Source organism: Gadus macrocephalus, chromosome 21 (genome assembly GCF_031168955.1).
Source record: "Gadus macrocephalus chromosome 21, ASM3116895v1".
In the NCBI taxonomy this organism is placed as follows: domain Eukaryota; kingdom Metazoa; phylum Chordata; class Actinopteri; order Gadiformes; family Gadidae; genus Gadus; species Gadus macrocephalus.
This window is the reverse complement of record NC_082402.1, coordinates 18,804,557-18,830,783: the sequence shown is the minus strand read 5'-3', so window position 1 is coordinate 18,830,783 and position 26,227 is coordinate 18,804,557. Positions and strand designations below refer to the sequence as shown.

General features: G+C 42.0%; 2 protein-coding genes across 4 annotated transcripts in view; both read right to left on the bottom strand.

Annotated features, from left to right (window-relative positions):
• The window catches only part of ift172 (intraflagellar transport 172), a 516,193-nt gene that overhangs the window by 95,314 nt on the left and 394,652 nt on the right, over window positions 1–26,227 (bottom strand). The gene's annotated exons all lie outside the window — the stretch shown is intronic.
• The window catches only part of unc93a (unc-93 homolog A), a 31,120-nt gene continuing 12,189 nt past the window's right edge, over window positions 7,297–26,227 (bottom strand). For all 3 annotated transcript variants that reach the window (XM_060041936.1, XM_060041937.1, XM_060041938.1), the window contains 6 exons: window positions 24,536–24,765; window positions 24,048–24,170; window positions 23,665–23,876; window positions 16,423–16,558; window positions 16,012–16,143; window positions 7,297–7,877 (listed from right to left, as the gene is read on the bottom strand). In XM_060041936.1, the coding sequence (XP_059897919.1) occupies window positions 7,588–7,877; window positions 16,012–16,143; window positions 16,423–16,558; window positions 23,665–23,876; window positions 24,048–24,170; window positions 24,536–24,765 (1,123 nt within the window). In that variant the 3' untranslated portion in view covers window positions 7,297–7,587. The remainder of the gene's footprint in view (window positions 7,878–16,011; window positions 16,144–16,422; window positions 16,559–23,664; window positions 23,877–24,047; window positions 24,171–24,535; window positions 24,766–26,227) is intronic.

Genomic DNA, 26,227 nt, shown 5'->3' with positions numbered 1-26,227 from the left:
AGAAATCTTGGTGTCTTGTTTGACCCTCAACTATGCTTTGATCAGCATATAAGAAGTATAACTAGAATTGCCTTTTTCCATTTGAGAAACATTGCAAGAATCAGATCAATGTTATCTGTAGTGGATGCAGAGACACTGATTCATGCGTTTGTCTCGTCAAGACTGGACTATTGCAATGCACTGTTCTCGGGATTACCGAACTCTACCACAAAGAGTCTACAGCTGGTACACAATGCGGCAGCTAGATTGCTGACCAGAACGAGAAAGTTTGATCATATTACACCTATTCTTGCCTCTCTACACTGGCTACCAATAACTTTCAGATCAGACTTTAAGGTGCTATTGCTAACCTATAAAGCCTTGCATGGACTATCTCCATTGTACCTGAAGGACCTGATCATTCCTTATAGTCCTTCTCGGTCTCTCCGGTCTTCGGGAGCCGGCCTTCTTTCATTGCCGAAGGTTAAAAAGAAATCGGCTGGACAGAGAGCGTTTGCCTATCGAGCCCCCTATTTATGGAATAGGCTGCCATCAGCGATCAGGGAAGCTGACTCTGTGGAGCTATTCAAAGGGAAGCTCAAAACGCACCTCTACAATCTTGCATTTGGAGTGTGAAAACAACAGATGCGTAGTGAAGACTACTCTGTTTGCTTGTGCTTTTCTTATTACATTATACATTCCCATTATGTACTTTTCCGTTCTAATTCACTATTCTGTCAGTTGTAGCGTGCTGCGGGTGCTGGACTGGATGCCTGGACTCTCCTCATGGATAACCGGCCAGAACCCCATCACCTTTTTAAATATGATGTACATGTATTTACCTGTATGCCAATTGTGGCACCCATTGCACTCCTGACCATCCCTGGAAGAAGGGATCCCCTACACTGCGTTTCTTCTCAAGATTTCTTCCTTGCTGATTCAAGGGAGTTTTTTCTTGCCCGTGTGGGGGCATGGGTAAAGGGGGGTGTCACAAATATTTGGCCTGTTAAGCCCTTTGAGACTGTAATGGTGATTAAGGGCTATACAAATAAAATTGAATTGAATTGAATTGAATTATTGCATAGGGGATGCGTGCATCACAAACCCAGATGATCTTTATGCCGTACTTGGCGGGCTTGCTTGGCATGTACTGTAGAAACTTGCACCTACCCCTGAATGGCACAAGCTGTTCGTCCACAGTGACACAATCACTGGGGATGAATCGCTGTCTGCATTTGACCAGGAACAGGTCCCAAACATAACGGAAGGCTGCCATATGGTCTTCCAGTCGGAAGGCTCTGGTCCTCTTATCATCGAAGTGCAAGGTACGGCGAATGTCTTCAAATCTTCCAACAGCCATAGTGGCCTTGTACATGGGATTATTTAGAGGACTCCCAAACAGCTCACGGACCGATACATCCCAGTTCTTCTCACTTCCTTCAAGCAGGGTCAATCCAATGAAGGCCATGAATTCATCTTTGGTGACATTCTTCCATTATTTTCCTCTAGCTGTTGCTACTCTGCGTCCTTCCAAGTTTGTGCACTTCATCACCTCTTGTATTATATCATCAGTGATAAAGAGCTCCCATGCATCTTTTGGTGAGAGAGTGGTGCTATGCCCTTGTGCAGGCCCTGGCCGACTTCTGAGGATATTTGGGCTCTGTGTTCTGCGGGGTGGGAGGTAACTCGCTCCAGTAAGAGCCCTTCCGACTCATTCTGTTGGACATGATTTGGATACTTTCTTCTTCAGAGGACGCAGAAGAGGAATCTTCTGAGTCAGATTGATCCTGTTCAGTTGGGTTTCCAGGTGGACGACTGCCACTGCCACCTGGACAATAGTCTGGATCCTCATCATCAGAAATTTCAGACTCGGAGTCCAACCCCGTTAGTGCCTCTCCATCATCCATCATGACACCTTGGATGAGGAAACATAAGAGTGATGTTTTCAATAGATCAATATGTAGCTATATAAATAAATACACACACACACACACACAAACAAACACACACACACACACACACACACACACACACTACACATAGTAATGTTAGCTAACTTAGTTAGCTAGCTAGTGTTAGCTAGTTATAAAGTAGGCTAATTTGTTGATAAATAATAACATACTCTTTCACACAACAATCATGAATGACACACACACACACACACACACACACAATACATATAGTAATGTTAGCTATCTTAGTTAGCTAGCTAGTGTTAGTTATAAAGTAGGCTAATTTGTTATAATAACATAATAAATAATAATAACAGTCATGAAAGACACTCGCACATATTATATGAAGATAATACTTACACGTATCAGCTCTTGCTGTGTAAAATAATCTTCCTGAGGGGTGACACTTCTTATATAGTCTGTGTGGTCCACAGTTAATTTATTCCTGACAGCCACAGTTGATAAGAATCAAAGGTTCCCATTGGATTCTATAAAAAATGCATGGGGGTCATTTTTGACCCACTTCTGGAAGCTTGGGGTAGTAAACAAAAAACTACAATTTCTTAAAATGTATAGAGGGTAAGTTAAAAATGTAAATGACATTATATCAAAAACCAGTTTTTTGAGGAATACCTGGAATATGAAATGATAAAAAAAATTCATTACGAAGATATTTCAAGAAAACAACCTCACCGGGTCATTTTTGACCCACTTCTAAGGGTTTTGTCTCTGGTAATACAGTCATAATCATGAAGCTGGTAGTCTTTGATTTTATCCGGGGTGTGAGTTACTTACTAAATTGAAGCCTACAAAATAGACATTCTAAAACCACAGAAGAGGAACCACAGGGGTTGGGGCAGATGTCTCTATAAGGGGCCATTTATACTTAAATGAGGCGTTTGGGGTTCATCGGAATGCAGGCATTAGTTTGACAAAGGAAGGCAAGGTAATATCAATAGCAGAGGTGGGGGTAAGTCACTAATGTGCAAGTCGCAAGCAAGTCTCAAGTCATAACCTTCAAGTCTCAAGCAAGTCCCAAGTCACTGTGGTGAGAATCAAGCAAGTCACAAGTCAAGTCATTGCTCAGGTCAAGCAAGTCACAAGTCAAGTCATACAAAAATCTGATCATCTAACCCAGTTTCCACATTTAAAAATCAGTAGAGTGAGTGGTTCATAAGTTGAGTTTTATTTCAACATTAACAATAACAATGTCTTAACATTAACAATAACTCAAACTATTCAAAACATTCCAAAACCATTATGTGAATAGGCCCAAAACTGAAGGCAGCTCTGTCCATCACAAATGTCCAGGTAGTGGTTCAACTGAATTTGGGGACTGGAACTTGAACCCTCTTAATTTTTTTTGCGGTATGCTGAGAACAGCCCAGTCTGACGCTCTGGCTCTGACGGTGTAATTTTACTTGAAAATTACTTGAAATCATTATTATAACCCACTTACAGCCACTGAGTTAGAAGTAGCCTACTGACATGAAAATTAAACAAGTTAATCATCTGTGGAACGGGCAGGACTCGAAAAACTCCAGCCAATGATTTTCAGAACCACCGAGTGGCATTGGACAGTAAGTACGTCAATCAAACGGTCGGACTGCACTCCCCCTCCCCCGCTCCCCGCGAGTGACCCCTTCGTGCACGTGCACGTACTCAAAGCTCGTGACCCAGAGCAAGCTTCTGTTTGTTGTTATCCTGCGGTAGCTACTGGAGCTAGCTAACTACCTAATCCACATTTGGACCTAGCACTAGAAGACAAACCTAAACTCCAACCTAGCTAGCCTGGCTCACTCTCGCGCATCTGTGTTCGCGCTCTTGCGTGATTGCGCGTCCATGTACTTGGAATGGGTGGAGTCAGAGTCAGCGTTGAACGAGAGGGGGTAGGACCATTTGAGTTGTGTGTTTTTAAAATCGGCTGGCGTATCGCAAATCCCATATCCAACATTTAATCTAACTTTAAAAAAGTCATTTCGAGTCATCTGTCTCAAGTCTAAGTCAAGTCTCAAGTCATGAAGACCAAGTCAAAGTCAAGTCGAGTCTTTTATCAGTGTTAGTCAAGCAAGTCTCAAGTCCTCAAATTTGCGACTCGAGTCTGACTCGAGTCAAGTCATGTGACTCGAGTCCCCCATGTCTGATCAATAGTGTTTAATATTTGGCTCCATTGTAACAATATTTACCTTATATTCTTGTACAATTTATACTTAAAGTTAATCTTACTTATACTTATTATCTAAGTGAAGAGAAATCGACCTATGTCATTGGCTACAGAGGGATGTCTGTCTGAGTGTCGGCCGGTCAGCCCAGGACCCTCTGAGTTGTTATGAGTGACAAAGGGCCAGGGCCCCGTTTCCCGAAAGCATCGTTAGCCTAAGTGGATCTTGATCGCCGGGCGTGCCAAGCTGCGACTGAACCGGCTCGGCAGTGTAGAAAGACCTATAGCCAGGGTTCGAGTTAGGTGGGAGCCAGTGGGAGCTGAGCTCCCATAGAGAGAGGCTCCCATGAAAGCAGTAAACTCAAATATCTGTGGGGGTCTCGGAAAATACAGCAGCATATTATTGTAGTTACCAATAAAGCTATTTTCCCTTCCACATGCAGAGTTATATTGACGTTAAGTGGGATAATAGAACGCCGGTCATTATCGGGAAAATAAGCCCAGACAGGGCGACCGGACACCGACTCGAAACGGAGGTGGTTCGATAATTTTTTTTATATTTTTTTTTACAATTTATTTGTTACCAACTAACCATACGTAGGGCCCTATCTTGCATCCGGCGCAAGTGACTTAGTCACTGGCGCATGTGTCGTTGCTAGTTTACAACTGGCGCAGAGCGTTCTTTTCCCACCACCGCCACTCGCCGGTAAATTAGGGATTGATCATGCGCCCCAAGGGGCGGTTCGGCGGAAGGAGGAGGCGTGTTCTGGCGCAAACGGTATTTTGCCGTTTCTGAATACCATTGCGCTACTGACCAGGAAATACCTGGTTTAAAGTCAGTGGCGCGTTGTTCAGATGCTATTTTAAGGGCGCATGCATACATGCGCATGCGATGCATACGGATTGCTTGTGCACCTCGCGCATACACTTTGCTTCTCCCATCTACCTAGCCGCACATTCTTGGTAAATTATTTGGGAAAGAACAGCTGATGCAGCGGTAATAAGTTGTACTTTTAAATCAATGCATCTGCAAACACCGTACAGCAAACACATATTTTCTTGACAGAGACATCGTGTAGGCCTACATGCCCATAACTTTTAGGATTGATGAGTATTTGATCGTGAAAAACATTGTTTTACCGCGAGTGAGTGTTAAAAATAATGAATGAATGCGGGCGCGCGTGTGAAAAACACACGCAAACTAAACACGTAACGCATAATACAATCAATGGCAATGTCTATTACCGCGGGGACATATGCATATTAGGATAGCATACAATACTGATAAGAAATAATGTTTATAATGTATTGCGTATATCATTAAATAGAACCACAGTTACCGCATATCATGTTATATCATATACGTTTTCTTTGCCGAAATTTATTTGAGGACTTAGTATTTCTGAAGTTGTGGAAGAAAACCCCTTATTCCATGTGTGAATTAGGCCATATTATTTGGCAATAAACTGAGCCATTTGCAGTTTGAAATTCATGTGCATCTGTCTCATCGGAGACTGCAGACGCGCTGTCAAAATATCAACTCGTCCGATTCAAATGCGCTCATGGCTCTTAAAGGGGATGGGAGCTGGCACTCTCATTGGTTTGTTGGACGTTACGCCCAAACCACACCTACGGGTAATTAGGCTGCTTCAGACCAACCCTTTTGACACTTGCGCCGTGACGCAAGTGTCATTTATCCGCCTGTAAAATAGCGATAGCGCCGTAGAACCGCCCACAAAGCTACTTGCGCTTTGCGCTTCCCACTTGCGTTTCAGACCGTTAAAATAGGGCCCGTAGTGTTGATCAGCAGAGAAATAGTTAGCCAAAGACGTTGACGTCGCTTAGCAACCGAAGAAGCTGGCGTTGTTGTGAAGGGCCCATGCAAGTGAACGGAGCGTTCCATGGCATTGAGAAGAGCCGTGTCATAATAGCCCATATTTACGTCCTATATCCCCCCCCCCCCCCCCCCCCCCCGTCAAAATTCAGCGCAAGGCCGGTACGGTCTCCCCCCACCGTCAACAACTTTAAGAGACCCCCACAGAGATGGAATCATAACTCGAACCTATAGCCAACTTCATCCTGCCCAACAATATGGGCAGGATCCAAGCTCTAATGTATGAATGTTGCATTTTTAATGTCTACAAATATTCTATACTAGAGAGCCAATCAATGCAACCTTATGCGGAATCAGATAAAGTCGGCTTTCTTGCTGCGCAAAATATATGTTTAAAAAATCAGCACATTAAGATAAATGTAGTTGTCACACAAGCCATTTTGGATTTTTGTAATATGGAATTATTTCAGGGGGGGAAATGCCGTGAATAAATGTATGCACAGTGCGTTCAGGATTAGGACTGATATATATGTCGGCCAAGGCTTAATAGGTCAATTGTGTTTTAATATCTTTAGCATTCATATTATTGCAATCTATTCTTTACGTAGGCTACTCTGCGGTTGGCCTTGATGGGGAGATATTTTATGCGAATAAAAATATCTCCCCTCAGTGGTTACACCACTGAGGCTATAGTAGGCTAACGAGGCTCTTAGCGTCCTACGAGTACCCTGGAGCACTCGTTAGCTACTCGTGACTCGTGAGCGTTTTCAAGACGTTCGTTACCAAAGATGCTTTTGGGAAACGGTGTGAAAACTGTACGATGCTCGTACGACCCACTCTGCGATCCACTTAGGCTAAAGATGCTTTCGGGAAACGGGGCCCTGGTTATTCGCTACAATAATTCCAAACATTTGGCAGAGATATCTTTTTAAACCTTCATCCTTTTCTACCATAATGACAAAATGGCTTGGAGCCAAATCGTCAGAAAGCAATAATAATTTGTGCAGTAAGATTTATTTTTTCTCCATCTTTAGTCAAATAAATAAGCAAATCCAATTTGTTCAATTTATTGAGCATTTTAGAAGGAAAAAAAACTCATTCAGTATGCTGAATCTTTGCATTTGAAACAAAACGTTTACAACAATACCCAATTTTAATGTGTTTACGGCTGGTGGTGGAGTTCATGGTAATAAGGTATTTTTTATTTGAGCACGGCAAGGTGTGCTGTCATGCATATTTGTTTTACGTTCTAATGGTCTAGTTGACCAGTCAAGTTGCTCGGTCAGAACGGTATTATTTAAAGGTGATAGTGTTGGATCCTTTTCCTTTGTCCCCATTCAAAGGGTACATAAAACCTATATTTTTTATAAATAAAACAACAAACAAACAGTACAAAACCAACAGGGTTGTGAACTGTTGTATGCGTTATATAATAATATATAACATAGCAAGCACAAATATTATCATACAATTTATACATATACAAAAGTTATGAAATCTGAAGTTCGTAGCTGTAATATCTAGACAAAAAAGGTATATAGGTCTAATGTCACACATCTGTGTTTTTAAGATATTAAAATACAGTTGCTAGGGAACACACAATGTGGCCTCCAGGGATTGGACCTTGATTTGGTCCTAATTAAGAAAGAACAAAGTGTTCTTTAAAGACTCAACTCAGCAATTATAAATGTTGAGCCACCTTCTTTGGCTTCCTTGTTGTTTGAGTAGATACCCTCTTCAATGGGCGGGGTGGGGTTCTTCTTTTCTACATACTCCACAACGGGATAGGTGACAGCCGTGAGCAGCAGGACAGAGAGCAGGATGTACAGTTTGGTCTCTAGACAGATGAAGGTGCTGTAGGCAAAGGCAATGACAAAGCCCAGAGACTCCCACATGCGGTAGTTGGCGAACGCTGCCTCCTTGGCCCTTGGAAAAAGGACTCCGTAGAGGGCTGAAGGGAAGCACAAGAAAAAGACAGGAGTTGTCACCTGAAGTGCCAAATAGCGTTGTGTATAGATATATATTTTTTCATAGCATTAAATGAGCAGCGTTTATAAATATGCATTTATTTGCAAGCAAGTTAAAGTAAGTGCATTTAACAATGTGGATACTACCTAAAAATGTACACAGAATCATGTGAATACATAAAGTTCATCAGAAAAAATTTACTACTTAAAGCAAACTACGAAAATCCTAATATGTTATAGCAGTGCATTCTGAAGGAGATGGCTAAGAGCCTATAGGCCGCAAATGTGAAATTGAAAGCGGAGATTGACCTTGTTTCCTGTGTTAATTTTCTCACGGCTCGACAAAGGGTTCAAAATTAATTTATGGGTTCTTAATTCATCAGCCGTTATAAGAATTTGCGGAAGGCATACTCAAGTAAAAGTATACTTTTTAATTCAAGTGTCCAAATGGTGCGACAGCTGCTGCTGGGGATTATGATAAATTGTATAGTTTTGGAGGCATGGGTTGTACAATAACTAAAATAGGCTATCACTCTTTCCAAAGAAAGTTGGTATCCAAAATGAAACTGTTGCGATACAACTGCACACCTTCATGTTATCAAAAGCAACCTATATGCACGTACAGCATTGCATTGCAAATAAAATAATGTATTGAGATGAATGATCAATACATATAACAGAGGTCTAGGATAATAGTTTACCACAATAGATACAGTAATAATACTGTTGCGAAAGGTAAATTGGCTGTAACCTCCGCCATGTCTTATAACTTGACAGTATCCATGGTGACTATGATAAACATACCCTAAGGTGATTGGTTAAACAGATTTATCTACTAGATCTAGATTTTGCTACTATTTTATGTTGTCATTTCGCCCAACGGAAATCACATTTTATGTGTATTCTCAGATTCATGTCAATGATTTGTTATTCAATTGTCGTATGGAAACACACAACCAACAATCTCATTAAATGTAAAACGACCTTACAACGCAAGCCAATATCAATGCGGAGAGGCAGCATTAATATAATGCCCTTTTGTGCATAATATTTACTTGCCAAGAAAGTAATGTTTATTGGTAGAATGCCCTCTAGTGGGCAGAACTTTCAATAGTGATATTGACAATGCATAAGCCTTCGGTATTCAGTGTAAAAGTACATAGTTAGTATTAATATTGGGCAAATTTTGAGCATTAACAATTAAAATATAATCTGAATATTAAAAATAGTAAAGAATGGGATTTAGAATGGGAGGAAGATTGACAGCTCTACTGATGTGCTATGTTTTGCTTGAGTTGAAATTAAGTTGAAAGAAATTTGTATGCAATAAATTGACTCAATCACTGGAGATGCAAGATAGGGCCCTATCTTGCATCCGGCACAATTGACTTTCTCACTGGCGCATGTGTCGTTGCTAGTTTGAAACTGGCGCAGAGCGTTCTTTTCCCTCCTGCCCCACGCGTCGGCAAATTAGGGAATGATCTTGCACCCCAAGGGGCGGTTCGGCGAAAGGAGGAGGCATGTTCTGGCGCAAACTTTCCCTGGTGCTATTTTGCAGTTTCAGAAACCACTTGCGCCACAAACCAGGAAATACCTGGTTTAACGTCAGTGGCGCGTTGTTCAGATGCTATTTTAAGGGCGCATGCATAATGTTGCTTGTGCACCTCGCGCATACACTTTGCTTCTCTCATCTACCTAGCCACACATTCTTGGTAAATTATTTGGGAAAGAACAGCTGATACAGCTGTAATAAGTTGTACTTTTAAATCAATGCATCTGCAAACCCATATTTTCTTGACACAGACATCGTGTACATGCCTATAACTTTTAGGATTGATGAGTATTTGATCGTGAGAAAACATTGTTTTACCGCGAGTGAGTGTTAAAAAGAATGAATGAATGCGGGCGCTCGTGTGTGTATGTGTAAAATTATTAAAGAGGACCTATTATGCTACTTTTCTGGTCTTAATTTCTTATTAATGACTCCTATAGCGCAACCTGACATGAATCACAGCACAAAAAACGATGTCGATTTTCGGGAAACTCTTCCTCTCATCTGGGCGCTTTCAGCATTATCTGTCAACACTCGGTTTCGTCCTTCTCCGCCCCCTCGCCCCCCTCCTGCCAACCCAACTCCGTTGTGATTGGTTACCTTCCTTGAAGCGCGCGCGCGGGCAGTTTGACCAAGCATATGGGGGCGTGGCAGGGGGGGCACATGCATATTAGGAACACAAGTCTATAACGATAATGCATACAATACTGATAAGAAATAATGTTTATAATGTATAGCGTATATCATTAAATAGAACCACAGTTGCCGCACATCATATGTGTGTTAAAGGTCCCATGTAATGCCACCAGGTGTGGTGTGATCAGCCGTTACAAGCCGTTTTGGAAATCTGCCCCTTATGACATCACAGGTGGGCGTGTCCACCTAGATGTGTGACAGATAAATGAGCATAGTTTGCTACAGTCCTACTGGGTAGGCTGGTAGACTGATCTATCCTGCACACATCTAGGTGGACACGCCCACCTGTGATGTCATAAGGGGCCGATTTCCAAAACGGCATGTAACAGCTAATCACACCACACCTGGTGCCATGTCATGGGACCTTTAAGTTTTTTCTAAATTTATTTGAGGTCTATTTCTGAAGGTGTGGAAGAAAACCTTATTCCATGTGTGAATAAGGCCATATTATTTGGCCATTAACTGAGCCATTTGAAGTTTGTGCATCTGTCTCATCGGAGACCGCAGACGCGCTGTCAAAATATCAACTAGTCAGATTCAAATGCGCTCATGGCTCTTGAAGGGGATGGAAGCTGGCACTGTCATTGGTTTATTGCACGTTAAGCCCAAACCACACCTACGGATAATTAGGCTACTTCAGACCAACCCTTTTTAGAGGGTCATTTTTGCGCCGGTAAAATAGTAACATCGCCATAGAACCGCCCACAAAGCTACTTGCGCTTGGCGCTTCTCACTTGCATTTCAGACCGTTAAAATAGGGCCCCATTCTTGTCAGGAGGAGACACCTTTAGGAGGTACTCTTATATTTAAAATAATCTCCAGAGTTTGCTTAAGTCTTGGGTTTTCCCTGGCTGAATCACAGAATCCTTACATTGACTGGACAACCGGGGCCATCCTAGAATTGGGCATTACTTGTCATGCTACCTGTCTCTTCTTAAGGGCTACCTTTTTATTGAGTCTTCATATCCTTTAGAGTAAATCCATGTACCCATCGAGTATCTTGACCTGAAAGAGGTATTTAGCAAGAAAAGAGCATCTACACTCCCTCTCCATAGACCATATGACTGCTCCATCAAGCTTTTGCCAGGCACCAGTCCTCGACATGGGCTGATCTCTTCCCTGACGTGAATGGAAGGCTTTGAATGATTTCTTTAAGGTTGCCTTCACCATTAGATGTACATGTTCCTTCACCTCTCCAGCTCGTGGAGGATCCCTGTATAGACCACCAGCACAACTACAACACAACACAATATTTTCTCTAAGGTGGACCTGAACAATGCCTACCATTTGTTTGTGAAACCGAAGAAGTGCAAGTTTCATGTCACTGATGTGCAATTTCTTGGTTTCATGCTTAAGAAGGGTCAAATGGATCCACAGCCGCGTGCTGTTAGGAACTAGCCTGTTCCCAAAACTGTTAACAAGCTGCAGAGATTCTTTGGATTTGCAAAATTCTGTCTGATGTTCTTCAAAGGTTTTAGCTTCAAGCACCAAGGTAGAAGAATAGAGCATCTCATGTGGACTCCTGAAACAGACTAGGCATTCTGGAATCTCAAGCAATTTTTCTCCTCTTTGTCTAATCCAACACTGCCTGATCCTTCACTACCCATCATTGTTGATGTGATTGTTTCTGATGTGGGCGTAGGAGCAATCTTGTCTCAGAGCTGTGTTGATGGTATCATTACCTTATTTTCAAAACGCCTTACATTCAAAGAGGCCAGTTATGATGTGAATGGCAGGGAAGATGGCACTTGAAGAATGGTGACATTAGTTGGAAGGGGCCCAACATCCTTTCATGGTGTTGACAGACCACCAGAACCTGGAGTAGCTCCAAAAGGCTAAACGTCTTAATCCTCGCCAGGCTCCGTGGGCCTTGTTCTTAAGCCATTTTGTATTAAGTTTTTCCTATCGCCCAGGCATCAATAATAAGAATCCCTTATGCTCGAGGCTGTTTCAACCCAACAAGGAACTCTAAGAATAAGGGTCAATTGTCAGACAAGCACTTTAGCAAGATCCTGATATTGGCAATTTGTCTGCTGGATGGACTTCTGATTGTTCCCTGGAGAACGAGTTCTAAAATGTGTGTGTGAAACTCAATCTAATTGAATTCCCTAAATACGTTGTGTTTTTAGGCAATTAAATAGAAGATGAGCAAGCCCATCGAATTAATCAAAATGGTTAATTCGAGGGGCATGCTCGTCTTCCCTGGCAAATGAGGCGTGTCCAAGAGAGAGTTAAGCTTCTCGTACACTTATAAAATAACTGGGGACTAAAACAAACGAGATTGCCACAACATGCAACGACAACTATGCTGCTCACGTGCGAGGACCGACACAACCTAGCATCGCCTAATTCTGTATCTACAGTGTTTCCACAACTATTTTAGTCCTAATTATAGATCGGCAGTGAGACATTACCTTAATCTCAAGCTGCACCTCACATTTGGAAGATGTATCAATGTATTTATCAAGTCACGTACAATATGTTACATCTGCTAAGCTTGAAATCTAAGTCTGAGCCAGGGGGAGCATTCGCTCCCACCGAGAATGCCCCTCAATAAGTGTGTGAAACAGCTCGGGGTGTGAATCTGCCTAAACAATCTGTTGACCAATCGCAGCCGAGTGGTCGTGCTGACCAATCACAGCAGACTGAGCTACTCGGGAGGCTGTCCTTAACGTATTTTTTAACATACAGGCATGTAACCCTATTCCAGAGTTACCCTCAAATTCAATTGTTATACAATAATTCAATTTTAAAAGTGAAAAACAAATTTTATAGATTCATATTTCAATATTTAAAGCCTTTATTTGTATTAATCTTGATGAATATGGCTTACAGATCATGAAAACCCAAAATTCTGCATCTCACTAAGTTTGAATATTGTGAAAAAGTTCAATATCGTAAGCTCAAGGTGTCACACTCTAATCAGCTACTTACCCCAAAATACCTGCAAAAAATTCCTGAATCTTTTGTTGTCTCTCAGTCTGCCATGATTGTGTAGGCTTCACAGTCATGGCAGTTGGGCAGAAGACAGTCATTGACACCCTCCACAAGGAGGCTAAGCCTCAAAAGGTCATCGCTAAAGAAGATGGCTGTTCACAGAGTGCTGTTTCCAAGCATATTCATAGAAAGTTGAGTGGAAGGAGAAAGTGTGGCAGAAAAAGCTGCACAAGCATCAGGGATAACCACTGCCCTGAGAGGATTGTCAAAGGGCCATTCAAAGATGTGTGAGAGCTGCACAAGGAGTGGACTGAGGCAGGAGTCAGTGCATCACATGGACATGGGCTACTACAACTGTCGCATTCCTCATGTTAGGCCACTCCTAAGTCCGAGACAACATCAGAAGCATCTTACCTAGGCTAAGAGGACTGGGCCCCGTTTCCCGAAAGCATCTTTAGCCTAAGTGGATCGCAGAGTGGGTCGTACGAGCATCGTACAGTTTTCACACCGTTTCCCGAAAGCATCTTTGGTAACGAACGTCATGAAAACGCTCGTAGCTAACGAGTGCTCCAGGGTACTCGTAGCCTAAGAGCCTCGTTAGCCTACTATAGCCTCAGTGGCGTAACCAGCGGACATTCCTAGTATTGGATGCGTTTTATTATAACGGTAATGGTGTATCACGTCTGAGCATAATGTGGGCCATTATGTTCTTAGTTTGAGAGAGACAGTCCAGGAAATGTTTGAGCAGGCAGGGCACTTAAAATGTGTGAGAGAAAGTGGGGGGGATTTGTGCAGACTGACATAGGCTACTCATAAAATGTAGCCTAAAATAATGTAAAAAGAAATTAAATAAAAAGATAATAGAAATATTAATTATAAAAATATTAAAAAAATGCAAAGGAGCAGGCAAAAGGCTGGGATATTGTGGGGATTGGTCACGTTGACGGGAATGTTTAGTGACATGTGGAAGGGTGGAGGGGGTTAAAAAAAAGTCTCAATCACTCTTCGACGTGCATGAAAACCAGCCGCGTAGTTATGAGGGAGGCCGTCCTCACACCGATCTTCCTCGTTGTCATCGTCCTTAATGTCCTCCGTTTCAACCAAAGCTACCCCAGCCTTAGCTGCAATGTTGTGCAACATAGCTGTCACACATATCACAGCGCATGACTTGGCTGGCGAAAACTGGAGCCCTCCGCTGGACTTGTGAAGGCATCTAAAGCGCAACTTCCACCTCCCGATCGTGCACTCAGGATTAGGACTGATATATCTGTCGGCCTAGGCTTAATCAATTGTGTTTTAATATCTTTAGCATTCATATTATTGCAATCTATTCTTTTCGTAGGCTACTCTGCGGTTGGCCTTGATGGGGAGATATTTTAACCCTTTTTAACCCCATTTTCCTCCGACATTCCTGCATCTCCCCCTGCGTCATAGCCCGTTTCAGCACCATGTCAGTGGACAGGTACAATCCTACAATCGTCGTGAGTGCAGCGAATGCGCGTTCACGTTAAGAGGAGTTTCGGGAAACGGACCAAAGAAATTATCGATGGTTCGAAAGATCCATCGAGAGAATGATCTTACGAGCGAAGATCCATCGATATCGGGAAACGGGGCCCTGATCTGTCGCTCAGTGATCTGTTGCTCATTTCATTTGGAAATCAAGGTCCCAGTGTCTGGAGGAAGAATGGAGGGGCACAGAATCAAAGTTGCTTTAAGTCCAGTGTGAAGTTTCCACAGTCAGTGATGATTTGTGGAGCTGTGTTTACCAAGTCTAAAGTCAAGCAGGACTTGGCACCTGCCCACGCTGCCAAAAGTACCAAAACCTGGTTTAATGACCATAGGATTAGTGTGCTTGATTGGCCAGCAAACTCTACTTATCTGACCCCATAGAAAATGTATGGGGTATTGTCAAGAGGGAGATGAGAGACCGAACATTGCAGACGAGCTGAAGGCCACTGTCGAAGCAACCTGGGTTTCCATAACACCTTAGTAGGGTAAAAGGCTGATCGATTCCATGGCACTCTGCATTGATGCAGTAACGCCGCGTTCACACTGCACACATCCGTCGGCGGATGACAGAGGGCGTGTCTAATGTATTGGGGACGCAATCTGATTGGCCGACGGATCTATCGCTGCCTGAAAATTAAAGAAATGCTCAACTTTTTCACACATGCAACGGAGCAGACAGAACGGACGGACCTTCAATGTATTTCGAGAGCGCCCCATGCAAAGTCAATGAGATCAGTCAACGGACAGATGCAGTGTGAACGCAGCGTTATTGATGGAAAAGGAGCCCCAACCAAGTACTGAGTGCACATACAAGAACATACTATTCAGAAGGTCAACATTTCCGTGTTAAAAATCTTATTTTTTACTGGTCTTATGTCATATTCAAATTTTCTTAGATACTGAATGTTGGGATTTCATGAGCTGTAACGCATAATCATCAAGATTTATGCAAACAAAGGCTTGAAATATTTCACTGTTGGTGTAATGTGTAAGTTTCACTTTTTAAATTGATTTATTGAAATTAATTAAATTTTCCACAATATTTTTCATTGAGATGTACCTGTATACAGACAGAACAGTTATATTTTACATTGGTGCGGTCATGACTTATTCGCCTCCAGCATAGCAGCAAAGCAATTACATCTGGCAAAGCTGGGTTTGGAGCCTGAGGTTCTGCAAACCTCAGGCTTGGCAGTCGCCTTGAGGGCCATAGTATGTAAGCTTCTGGCTTCTATCTCCAGCGTAGGGATGGAGCCCATTGCTCATTTTCACATTGCCTCTGCCCAAATAGATTTTCCCAACACTGTTGTTGACAGACTAAACATTCCCTATGTGTGCAAACTTACTGAGTAACAAGGATTTTTCTGAGTTTGAAAATTAAAGCTTATAATTTAAATTGAACAGATTGAGAGATTTAAGGCTACCGTTTGTTTGGGTTTGCCAAATGGCGTCTGCCATGCCCCAAAGAGCTGGGAACACGAAGAACAGAGGCAGCTGGCCAGGATCTGGTTTCCAGAACAAGAGAGCCAGGATACAGGAGAGGTTTGTCAGGGCCGCTGCAAAATAACATTCAAGATGAATCCTATCATCGTTAACGATAAAGAGAAATAAGGAAATTACAGAGAAGTATGCAGTCTTAACACAAATAAATGAACATTCCATTTATAATGCTACATTAGTCAAACTCAAATAATGAGTTATTAATTAATTACAAAGACTATTAGAAATGTGCAATAGCATACCTATTGAAGACCAAATAATATCAATAGTGCATACATTCAATTTGGAACGATGACGTTATAAATCAAACTAACATTCTTTGTGAAACAACTTACCCAAGAAGAAAAGTGGAGCTCTGCCTGTGTACTCTGCCAGCTTTCCAAAGGCAAAGGAACACACTGAATTTGTAGCTCCAAAGCAGATCATTGCATAGCCAACATAATGTATTCCCAAGGCACAAGTTACATAGTTCTGAAATGGACAAATAGAAACATTTGAAGTTTGAGCAAATGAATATATGTTTCTGAATGCAGGGTTAGATTCAGCTTGTCAAACTTGATATACATAAGTTCATTTTCAAAGTTAATTATATTGATATCAATATACTGTGTATAGATAGATTTATTAAATTAAGAAACAATCATTGCCAGATAGAATTACTATGCTGGAGGCGAATAATTCATGACCGTAACTGTCTAACTATCATTTAGGCTTTAACTAAAGATGTGTGCAGTAATACATCGTAAAAAAAAAAGGATATTTATTGAAATTACTTAATTGATAAATGACACAAATACTTGCGGATTGGAAAAGGAGCGGGAAGAGGTACATTTTCCACAATATTTAATCCCTCCCTTCTCCAAAATTCAACGTATTTAAGCTTCCTTACTCATAAATATTATTATTATTAATATTTTCATTTATTATTATCATTATTTTTTTTACGCATCCAAATATATAAAAACTATTACTGTTCAGATCAAATATATACTATAATTTCTTGCACATTTCTCAAAAAATGTAAACCTTTATGAATATATATATATATATATATATATATATATATATATATATACAGGGTTTTTTCTAAACAAGGGAACAGGGGCGCTGCGCCCCGATACTCCCGGCGTGCGCCATCCTACCGAAATGCCGACTGAACCTGTCAGACTTGGATCTGTACTTACATGCTGCTGTACAACATACACTATTTCTCAAAACGATCTTTTCTCCGCGAAAATATCCCAACACCACCACCTGACAATGTGTCTGATCCTCAAATAACTTATAATTACTCCAAAAATATTCCGATCCGAATTGGAGTTTCCCAGACCGAGTCGACATGCTAACGTTAAAGTTATTAGCAGCTAGCTAGCTAGCTACTATGTATTTGAATGGGTTTTTGGTCTAGGCGCTAAGATGCTAAGCAAGTATACAAGACCATTCCAGTTCTCTCTGCACAAAGCGGTTTCAATGAACGACAGAAATAAACAAATGCGTGTTGATCAAGAGTTTTGCGAGAGCAATTTAAGGTTGCAATGCTTGTCCCAAATATGGCAGGCTTCATTCAGTGATTGAAACAAATATTGAAGTTTTACAGTATAGAACCTATATATATATACAACCCATTTCCTTTACTTGGCATGAAACGGCAAATAATCAAACCAGTCCATTTAAGCGTGTGAAGTCTATTTTATTCATGCAATATACAGTCACTACAGTAGCGACTAGTAATGTTTCTGTTAACGTTGAATAACATGAGGCACACATTGTTACACAATTCTACGATTCTGGTGTATATACTACTGTACCACAATACCTCGGTTCCAGTGCTTCACGACTAGTTGCTGAATGGTAAGCTAACTCTAGCAAACATTACTAGCTGTAGGCTCAACCTGTTTGATGCATGAGGAGCGTGTAACAGCGAGCGACCAAGTGACGTGTCTTTTTATTTATTTATTTACAGGGTAAAGTTGTACTACCAAAGTCTACCAAAAGTTGATAGTATTTTAGTTTTTCAGGATGACCACAAGAGCTAGAATTTCTCTCTAAGATAGCCTCAGAATGTACCATTTAATCATTATTTTTTCAAAGGCTTCGCGCCGTGGAAGGGGGAGACCCCCCTTACACACCATCCCCCGCCTCGGTCGCATTGCTCCCTCGGCTTTGCGCAGGGGTCTGCTCCCTGCTACTTTTTTTTTCTAGAAAAACCCCTGTATATATATATATATATATATATATATATATATATATATATTATCTCTCTATTGATAATTTTAGCATCAAAACTATAATTCCATTCAGGAATTTCGAAACAATTAATAAAAACAAAAACAACAACAAACTAAATAAATAAACAATAAACAATTATCAGCCAATGATAATCCAAGCCCTTCATCCTTGCACCCGGCAGTAACTTCCTTAAACCACTGTTACGTGTGTGTGTTTTTCCCCTGCTGTTTGGTGTGCTGTTCCAGGTACCACCCTCCCCATCGGACTGATCAGACACACCTGCAGCCCCTCAGCAATCACGTGGATTGCTATAAAGCTGCAGGGATGAAAGCAGACGTGGCCAGTGGGCCAGATAGGCGAACCGAGTGGGGTCGCTGTCGGTCGCGAGTCGGAGCTACGTGGGCTCTTCGTCGTGGCATTGCCCCCTCAGTGGAGGGTTAGTGTTTGTTGCTCCCTCAGTGGAGGGATAGTGTTGTTGGTTGCTCCCTCAGTGGAGGGTTAGTGTTTGTTGCTCCCTCAGTGGAGGGATAGTGTTGTTGGTTGCTCCCTCAGTGGAGGGTTAGTGTTTGTTGCTCCCTCAGTGGAGGGTTAGTGTTGTTTGTTGCTCCCTCAGTGGAGGGATAGTGTTGTTGGTTGCTCCCTCAGTGGAGGGTTAGTGTTTGTTGCTCCCTCAGTGGAGGGTTAGTGTTGTTTGTTGCTCCCTCAGTGGAGGGATATTGTTAGTGGTTCTTTCTGTGTTATTATAGGACTCAGTTATGCAATAAATGGGGATTGGTTGAAATCCTGCTACACTCTTCTGTTCTTTAAACGCCCGGTATTATATTCATTGTTGCTCCCCCCCCCTTCCCCCTGGACACCAACGGGGTGGGTCGTAACAATTGGGGGCTCGTCCGGGATCGTTTAAAGAAATTAGTAGAGATGTTTGTAGTTGTTTTGACTAGTTTTTTTTCAAAGTGAAAAGTCACTTCCGGTGGTTCACGGTGGGTATTGGCGTCCGGGTGTGCACGTTCCCGCCTGCACAGGTTACTAACAACTCCCTCAGTTAGACAGAAGTGTCCAGCTGGGTCGCACAGCGGCTCCTCCTTCGGACACTTGTTTTTTGTTTTTCCTTTATCGGAGTAAATCCTGGGCGGGGATCGAGTTCCCCGACGGAGGTAGGCGTTTCAGGACTCTGGTCGCTGAAGTTTTGCCTTTCAAGTCGCCTCGAGCCCGGCACGCTCCAGAAGATGGACAGGTTAGTTCTCGTTAGGTAGGGTCTGGGGGATGTTTGTTTATTGTAAGGTTGGGTTTGTTTGTGTGTGCAGCATCCGGCGTTAATAGTTGTTACGTCTGCCCCGGAGTGAGTTGGTGACACGCTAAAGTGTTGGTAGCTAAAGCCTAGCAGCTAAGCGCTATTGTCGGCGTGATGGCTGATGTGACAGCGTTTAGTGTGGAGGAGTTTGTGGCGTGCCTGCGTCTGCGTGCCTGCGTGTGTGTGCGTACCTGCGTGTGTGCGTACCTGCGTGTGTGTACCTGCGGTATTTTTTTTGTGCGTGCCTGCGTGTGTGTACCTGCGTTTTTTTTTGTGTGCGTACCTGCGTGTGCGTACCTGCGTGTGTGTACCTGAAGGCCGATTTATGCTCAGTTACGTAAGCGAAAGCGCAAGAGGCCCTTGCGCACCCCTTGCGCGACTTCTCACGTCTTGCGTGCGTCGGGCGATTTTTCTAGACTTGCGTAATTTTTTACGTAAGCTTTTACGCGAGCCGCGCAGCCTGCAAGGCTGTCATTGGTCTGCTCGTCTGGTTACTACTTCCTGTCTGGAGTATCACATTTCCTGTTTTCATACCGCCACCTACCACACGATCTGGCACATAATTACGCGAACGCGAACCCTTTATGCGAACCCTTCCACAGGGGCAAAGTGCTATTTTGATGCGCGACATCAAACAGCTGATGCGGGATTGTGAGCCATTTTAATGATCTTGTCACCCGATATTCGTTCTATTAGGCCTACTGGCCTTATTTGTTTTAGTGTTAGCCTATTTGAATTAATTACGTAATGTTTTGTGTTCACGTTCTATGTGAAACATAAGTGTTCATGTTCTGTGTGAAACATAAGTTCAGTAGCCTCTTTGAGTGAATTAAATTTGAAGGCGTGAGTGTGTAGTGAATGAAAAATGTGTGCGTGTATGGTGGGACTATTTTCTGTATTTGATAAATAAACCCCTTTTCTCTAATAATGCTGCCTACCATATAATTTATGTGGACATTATGCGCTATAGCTTAAAGCCTTTGGCTATAGGCCTACACTTAAATAATTCATTCATCTGTCAAGGCAGTAGCTGTTGTATAAACATTTTATATGGATATGAATTAATGAGTTTGACGTAAACCAAATTAGGTAACTTGTGTAACATGATAACTAATGAATCAAAAGTCATGCTTCCAAGTGACCAATGTATATATATTTATTTGTCAGTGCGCATACCCAATCGTAGCACATTGTACTGGTGGGGAAACACGCCAGCATCTGACAAAAAATAATCTGCCAGCTGCTCCCTGAAAAGGGCCGGTTTTGGTGAGAGTCGGGAAGATATCGGATGAAAGGAGATCATCAAACTTTGGCACATAAACAAACCAATGACTCCCACAGACAAAGACGTCATTCTCGAGGTCGTCTTCAACGAAAAACTTTACTCCACATAGTACTCCACCTACTGTTCTGGCGGTAAATTGCTTGGCAACACGCGCAACCTAAAAGGGAGCATGAATTGCTTTGAGTAAATTTTGCGCAACACCGTAACACCAACGCTGAAGCATGCAGCCCCCTTGAGTTTTTTTTGTGTGTGCGTCTGCGTGCCTGCGTCTGTGTGCCTGCGTGTGAGTGTGTACCTGCGTGTGTGTGCGTACCTGCGTGCGTACCTGCGTGCGTACCTGCGTGTGTGTGCACCTGCAATAAATCTGTTTTTCAGACCAAATGTTGAATACAATTTGAAGGCACGAGTCCTCCACTCACCGTGAGACTGCTCTTAGGTCTAGTGACACGCGTGTTCCACGTGCTGGCACATCTTTCTCTAGACCTAAGACAGATAGGCAATGTTTTTTTCTGTCAGAGTACTGACCGTTTAGTTGCCGACTGCAATGCGTGGAAACGTAGGCAGCAGACGGCAATTTCAAATTCTGATGGTCCTGATTCTGTGTAGTGTGTTTAGCGGGGATCGTAACAACCACTATGTGAATAGTTTCATGCTTGGACATTGCTTGAGCTCTTCCTGCTCCCTGTTCCACTTTGTTTTACTCCACAGACAACACAAAAACCTTTTCTCGGTTGTACTCACCTTAGGAATCCGCGATATAAACGATATACGATATAAACGATAAAAATGGCCTACCTCTCTACCTCTAATGGCCTACGATAGAGATTTTAGTTATATTGCTCTATCGCGATAATGCATGTTTGACGTGATCTATCCATGACCCGCGAAATATAAAGAGCGGGTCATGGTTAGAGCTACGAGCTACAACTGTCTGCAACGCATCGTCGGCGACCCGTGAAATTTAAAAAGAGCCAAGAGCTGCAACCAGCTGCAACGCATCGTCCGCGACCCGCAAAATTTAAAGAGCCACGAGCTGCAACCGGCTGCAACGCATCATCCACGACCCGCGAAATTTAAAGAGCCATGAGCTGCAACCGGCTTCAACGCATCATCGTCATCTAAGCAAATATGGCTGAAAGCTAAACGGAGGAGCTGGTGATTGCCCTCATTTCATGTTCATTTTAAAATTGTATGCGTTCACTTTGCACTTTTATGTTTTAATATCAAGTATCTGTGCACACACTTGGAAGATTTTTCTTTATTTAAAATAGCCATGCCTAATACGTATTTCCCTAATTCACAGTATCCGTTTCTTTATTAACAAGACACCACCAGTTTTAATTTAATTAAAAGTATACGTCATTACACAAAAGATTTTTTTCTTTGTTAAAGTCTCTGCAGCTACAACATTATGTTGTATGATTACAGTTTTGCGCAATAAATGTTCTCCAAACGACATAGCAAAAGACAAAACAAAAGTTTCTTTCTTTTGTTTTATACATTTAGCAGTTTGGCTTTCCTTAGAGTCTATGTAACCTGTTATGAAATGGTTCTATTATGATTTATATATCGTGATATATATCGTTATCGCAATAGGTTGCAATGTATATCGCAATATGGATTTTGGGCCATATCGCCCATCCCTAACTCACCTTTCCCATTTTAAAATTAAACAATCCGCGTTAAAAAACCTCCCTCTTTCGATTATGTTTTATTGAATGATTGCCAGTAGTTGATTTATGTTTTAAAAATGTATTGTGCAGTTTGATATTCAACAGATCTGTCAATTTGAGTGTTTTGGCCTTTATGAATAATGAGTTTGTATGATCCCTATAACCAGCATTGAAGATGGTCCGTATAGCTCCTTTCTGCAGAATAAACAGTGAATGTAATGTACCTTTGTAATTATTACCCCAAACCTCTGTACAGTAACTTAAATAAGGTGAAACCAGTGGACAATAGAGAATGTGTAGTGATTTATGATCCAGAACCTGTTTAGCTTTATATGATACTGCAATGCTTATTTGCACCTTTGAGTGTATGTGATTTCCAGTTCAGTTTTTCATCAATTGTTAAACCAAGGAAACTTTCAATGTTTATCCCATCACTCTGTATCTTTATTTGTTCCTTTATTCTGCAGTTTCCAATTAACATTTAAGCATCCTCAATCAAAAGATTTGTTAATATTAAACCATTTTAATTTGTTAATTTCTAAATTGATCACCTCTACTTTGATGAAATTGATACATTGATGAAAATCATCACAAGAAATAAATAAATATATATAATAATTATATATTTTATCGTCAGCAAACAAAACAAGCTTCAACACTGACCCCTGGGGGACACCACAAGCAATGTCCAAACACATAGAGGAACAATCAGCAAGTTTCACATATATTGCCTATTACTCAAATAACTCCTATCCAACTTGCCAGCTATACCCCTGTTTCCGTAACGCTCCAGTTTATTTTATTTATTTTTTCCAGATGTCATGATTTAGTGTCAAATGCTTTGTTTTTGATCCAAGAATATCCTCTGGATTGTTATTTTTGGTCTATAGAATTTGTGATTCATTCAACTGAGATTGCAATGGATTTAAAGATGCCCACTGCACACCTTAATAGCCCGTATTAACATAATTGGAATAATAACCTGACTTATCGGCTTGTGGTGACCACTTAAAGTTAACTAGAGAATCTAACCTATTTAATGCGCTGTGTTCAGAGACGAGGCTGTCTGTTGCATTGTTCTTTCTGCACTTGAACGTACCTTAGTGTACTCCCCGGAGAGGAAGCTCTGCTCGAAGCCACTGTACATGGTGAGTGGGATCAACATTAACAACCTCCGGTCTTTGAGCAGGCTGAACGTGGAAAGGAAAGTCTGGCAGAAGGGCTCCCTGTTTCCTCTGAACTGTCTGGTCTGTTCCTGGTCAATGTTGTCCAGGAACACCGCCACTATGATCATAGCCAGTATCCCAACTCCTGTGGGGAAGCAGAGGGTGATACAATTGGGGGGTATATGTTGGGCCTACGTATAGGCCAAAGAATTTGTCTTTCATGAGCTTCCCGCCGTTAACCGATCCGTTGAGCTCTACTTTAATTAATCAATTGTTTAAATCAAATCAGAAGTAGATATGAAATAAATTGTGTTACCAATGTAGCATCCCACCAGTATATGGACAAGCTCCTGTTCTGGTTTGGGGGTGGTGGTGTTGGAGAGGGTTACATCACACACGTTTGCTCCGCAGTACTGCAACATCTCCTCTGAGATGGAAGCTGCAATAGAAAACAAACCCGTTTCCCTCGAAATGCATGGGCTGAACACAAACAGCATCAGTAGAACAGACTACAATTGTTCCAGACAATATCCCCATTAGTTACCGGAATTCCGGTAGGTATAAAAGTAGATCACACAGATGAAATATTCTCACATATTTTTTACACATGAATGCCATTGGGCCATGTCCAACAAAAATGAAAGCAAAGGCCAAAGGTCATTACTTGTGACGGCAATGAATCAAAGACCTTTTTTTAAACTTTCCTAGTCATTTAACCCTGCCTCATCCATTTTCTAAACATGGACCTTTGCTCAATGTGTATCGTTGTGGGCCAGTAAATTGACACCATAAGTAAACACTAACTTTTATTGGAATCCTGTCCAAAGATAAGGGAAGACATGAGGTTGCCCCAGACCGCAGACGACTGGAAGATGAAGAAGAAGATGCCAAAGTATGAGTTGATAACGTCTGAACCCTTCTTGCCATCAATGGAAGCCTGCAGGTTGCCAGAGATGGTCAGGTAAGTGCACTTAGCCGACCACAGGGGGGAGCCCCCCAAACCCAGGATTGCAGACGTGGGGATGAGTGTATACCTGTTGAGCAGAGATGTATTACGCTTTATATAATGTAATTTGCTCTCTCTACCTCTACTTATGTTTTACATACAGCTAATACCAGAATTAGTGTGGTTGCAAAGAGGCTTACAATTTGGTGTGCCCATCAAGGACAACCCCAATAGGAAATTCTCAAAAAAAGAATTGATTGCTTAAAATCTTTTATCACAGTCAATTTTCAATAACAACTTTTGCAGGTGCTCACCAGGCAATTATTTATAATGAAAGTCAAAGGGGAATATACACTGACTTCAACCATTCTGAGGGGTATTCCACAAAGCCGGTTTTATCACATAACCGGGTAAATTAACCCAGGGTTTGCGTTAACCCTAGGTTTTCCGTTCCAAAATGAACACGGTATGTTAGTTACTATAGAAACATATGCTCTGAATCAAACCTGGTCGGAGCAGGTTTTGCGCAGGTTAAGTTTGGAACATAACCCGGTTTTGGGTATTTAAACCCGCGTTCACAGCAGATTTCATGTGTTCACAATGGCATGCCCTTTTGATGAGAGGCCTGTTGATATCGTAGCGCAAATTATTCATGCAATCCACCGGGAGCGATTAATAAGACCACGGCTCGACATCTTGGCTTACCCGGTGACTTTTTGCTGGAGAGATATAGATTCTCCCGCAAATCTTTAATATATTTAAATAGCCTTCTCCATCCTTACATAGCCAACACTACCAATCGAGGACTTTGCCTTAGTTCACTTCACACTATTTGCGTAGCCCTCCGTTTTTTGCAAATGATAGTTTTATCTATAATGTTGGAGATGCTGAGCACATCTCAGTCCTTTCAGATGACTCATCCACATCTGGACCAAGATTTTCATCGGCCTCCTATCATGCAAAGAGCAATATTGGCTGAGTAGGCCTACTATGCCGAGAGGCGCTTACAACAGAAAGTATAAAATAGTCCTAACAGACTTACATCCACTGGAGAATGTTAGATCGTAGCCGGCGGCTCCATTACAAGCACAAATCCATCTTGATCTGTGAAGTTGATGAATCATCACTTTTAGGTTTTCTACCCAGTTACCAAAAAAATACATTTGGAACATTTGCGCTGTGGCACGCACACGGTTTGCTGGTGTTACTTCGAAGACAAACAATATCTAAAAAGTAAAACACAAACACCTACATTCAACCAGTGGGGTACCCTCACATGGCCCCTGACTCTCTGAGGAGGTAGGCCTACCTCCAGGTACCCCCTCCATGCCAGGGCGCCCTGAATTTATGTCTATTGCCAGCTCCTCCACCAGGGTCAAGACTATTTTAGGGCCAGATCCAGTCTGCCGACTGTCTGCCTTTTCACGATTGGCTTAAAAAAAAGGGCTTATTTAAAGGCAGGAGTGACAAATATGGTATGAAAATTTAAATGCTGAACTGACAAAATATACCAATACAATGGTGGGAAAAGCTTACCAGTTTGTATGTTT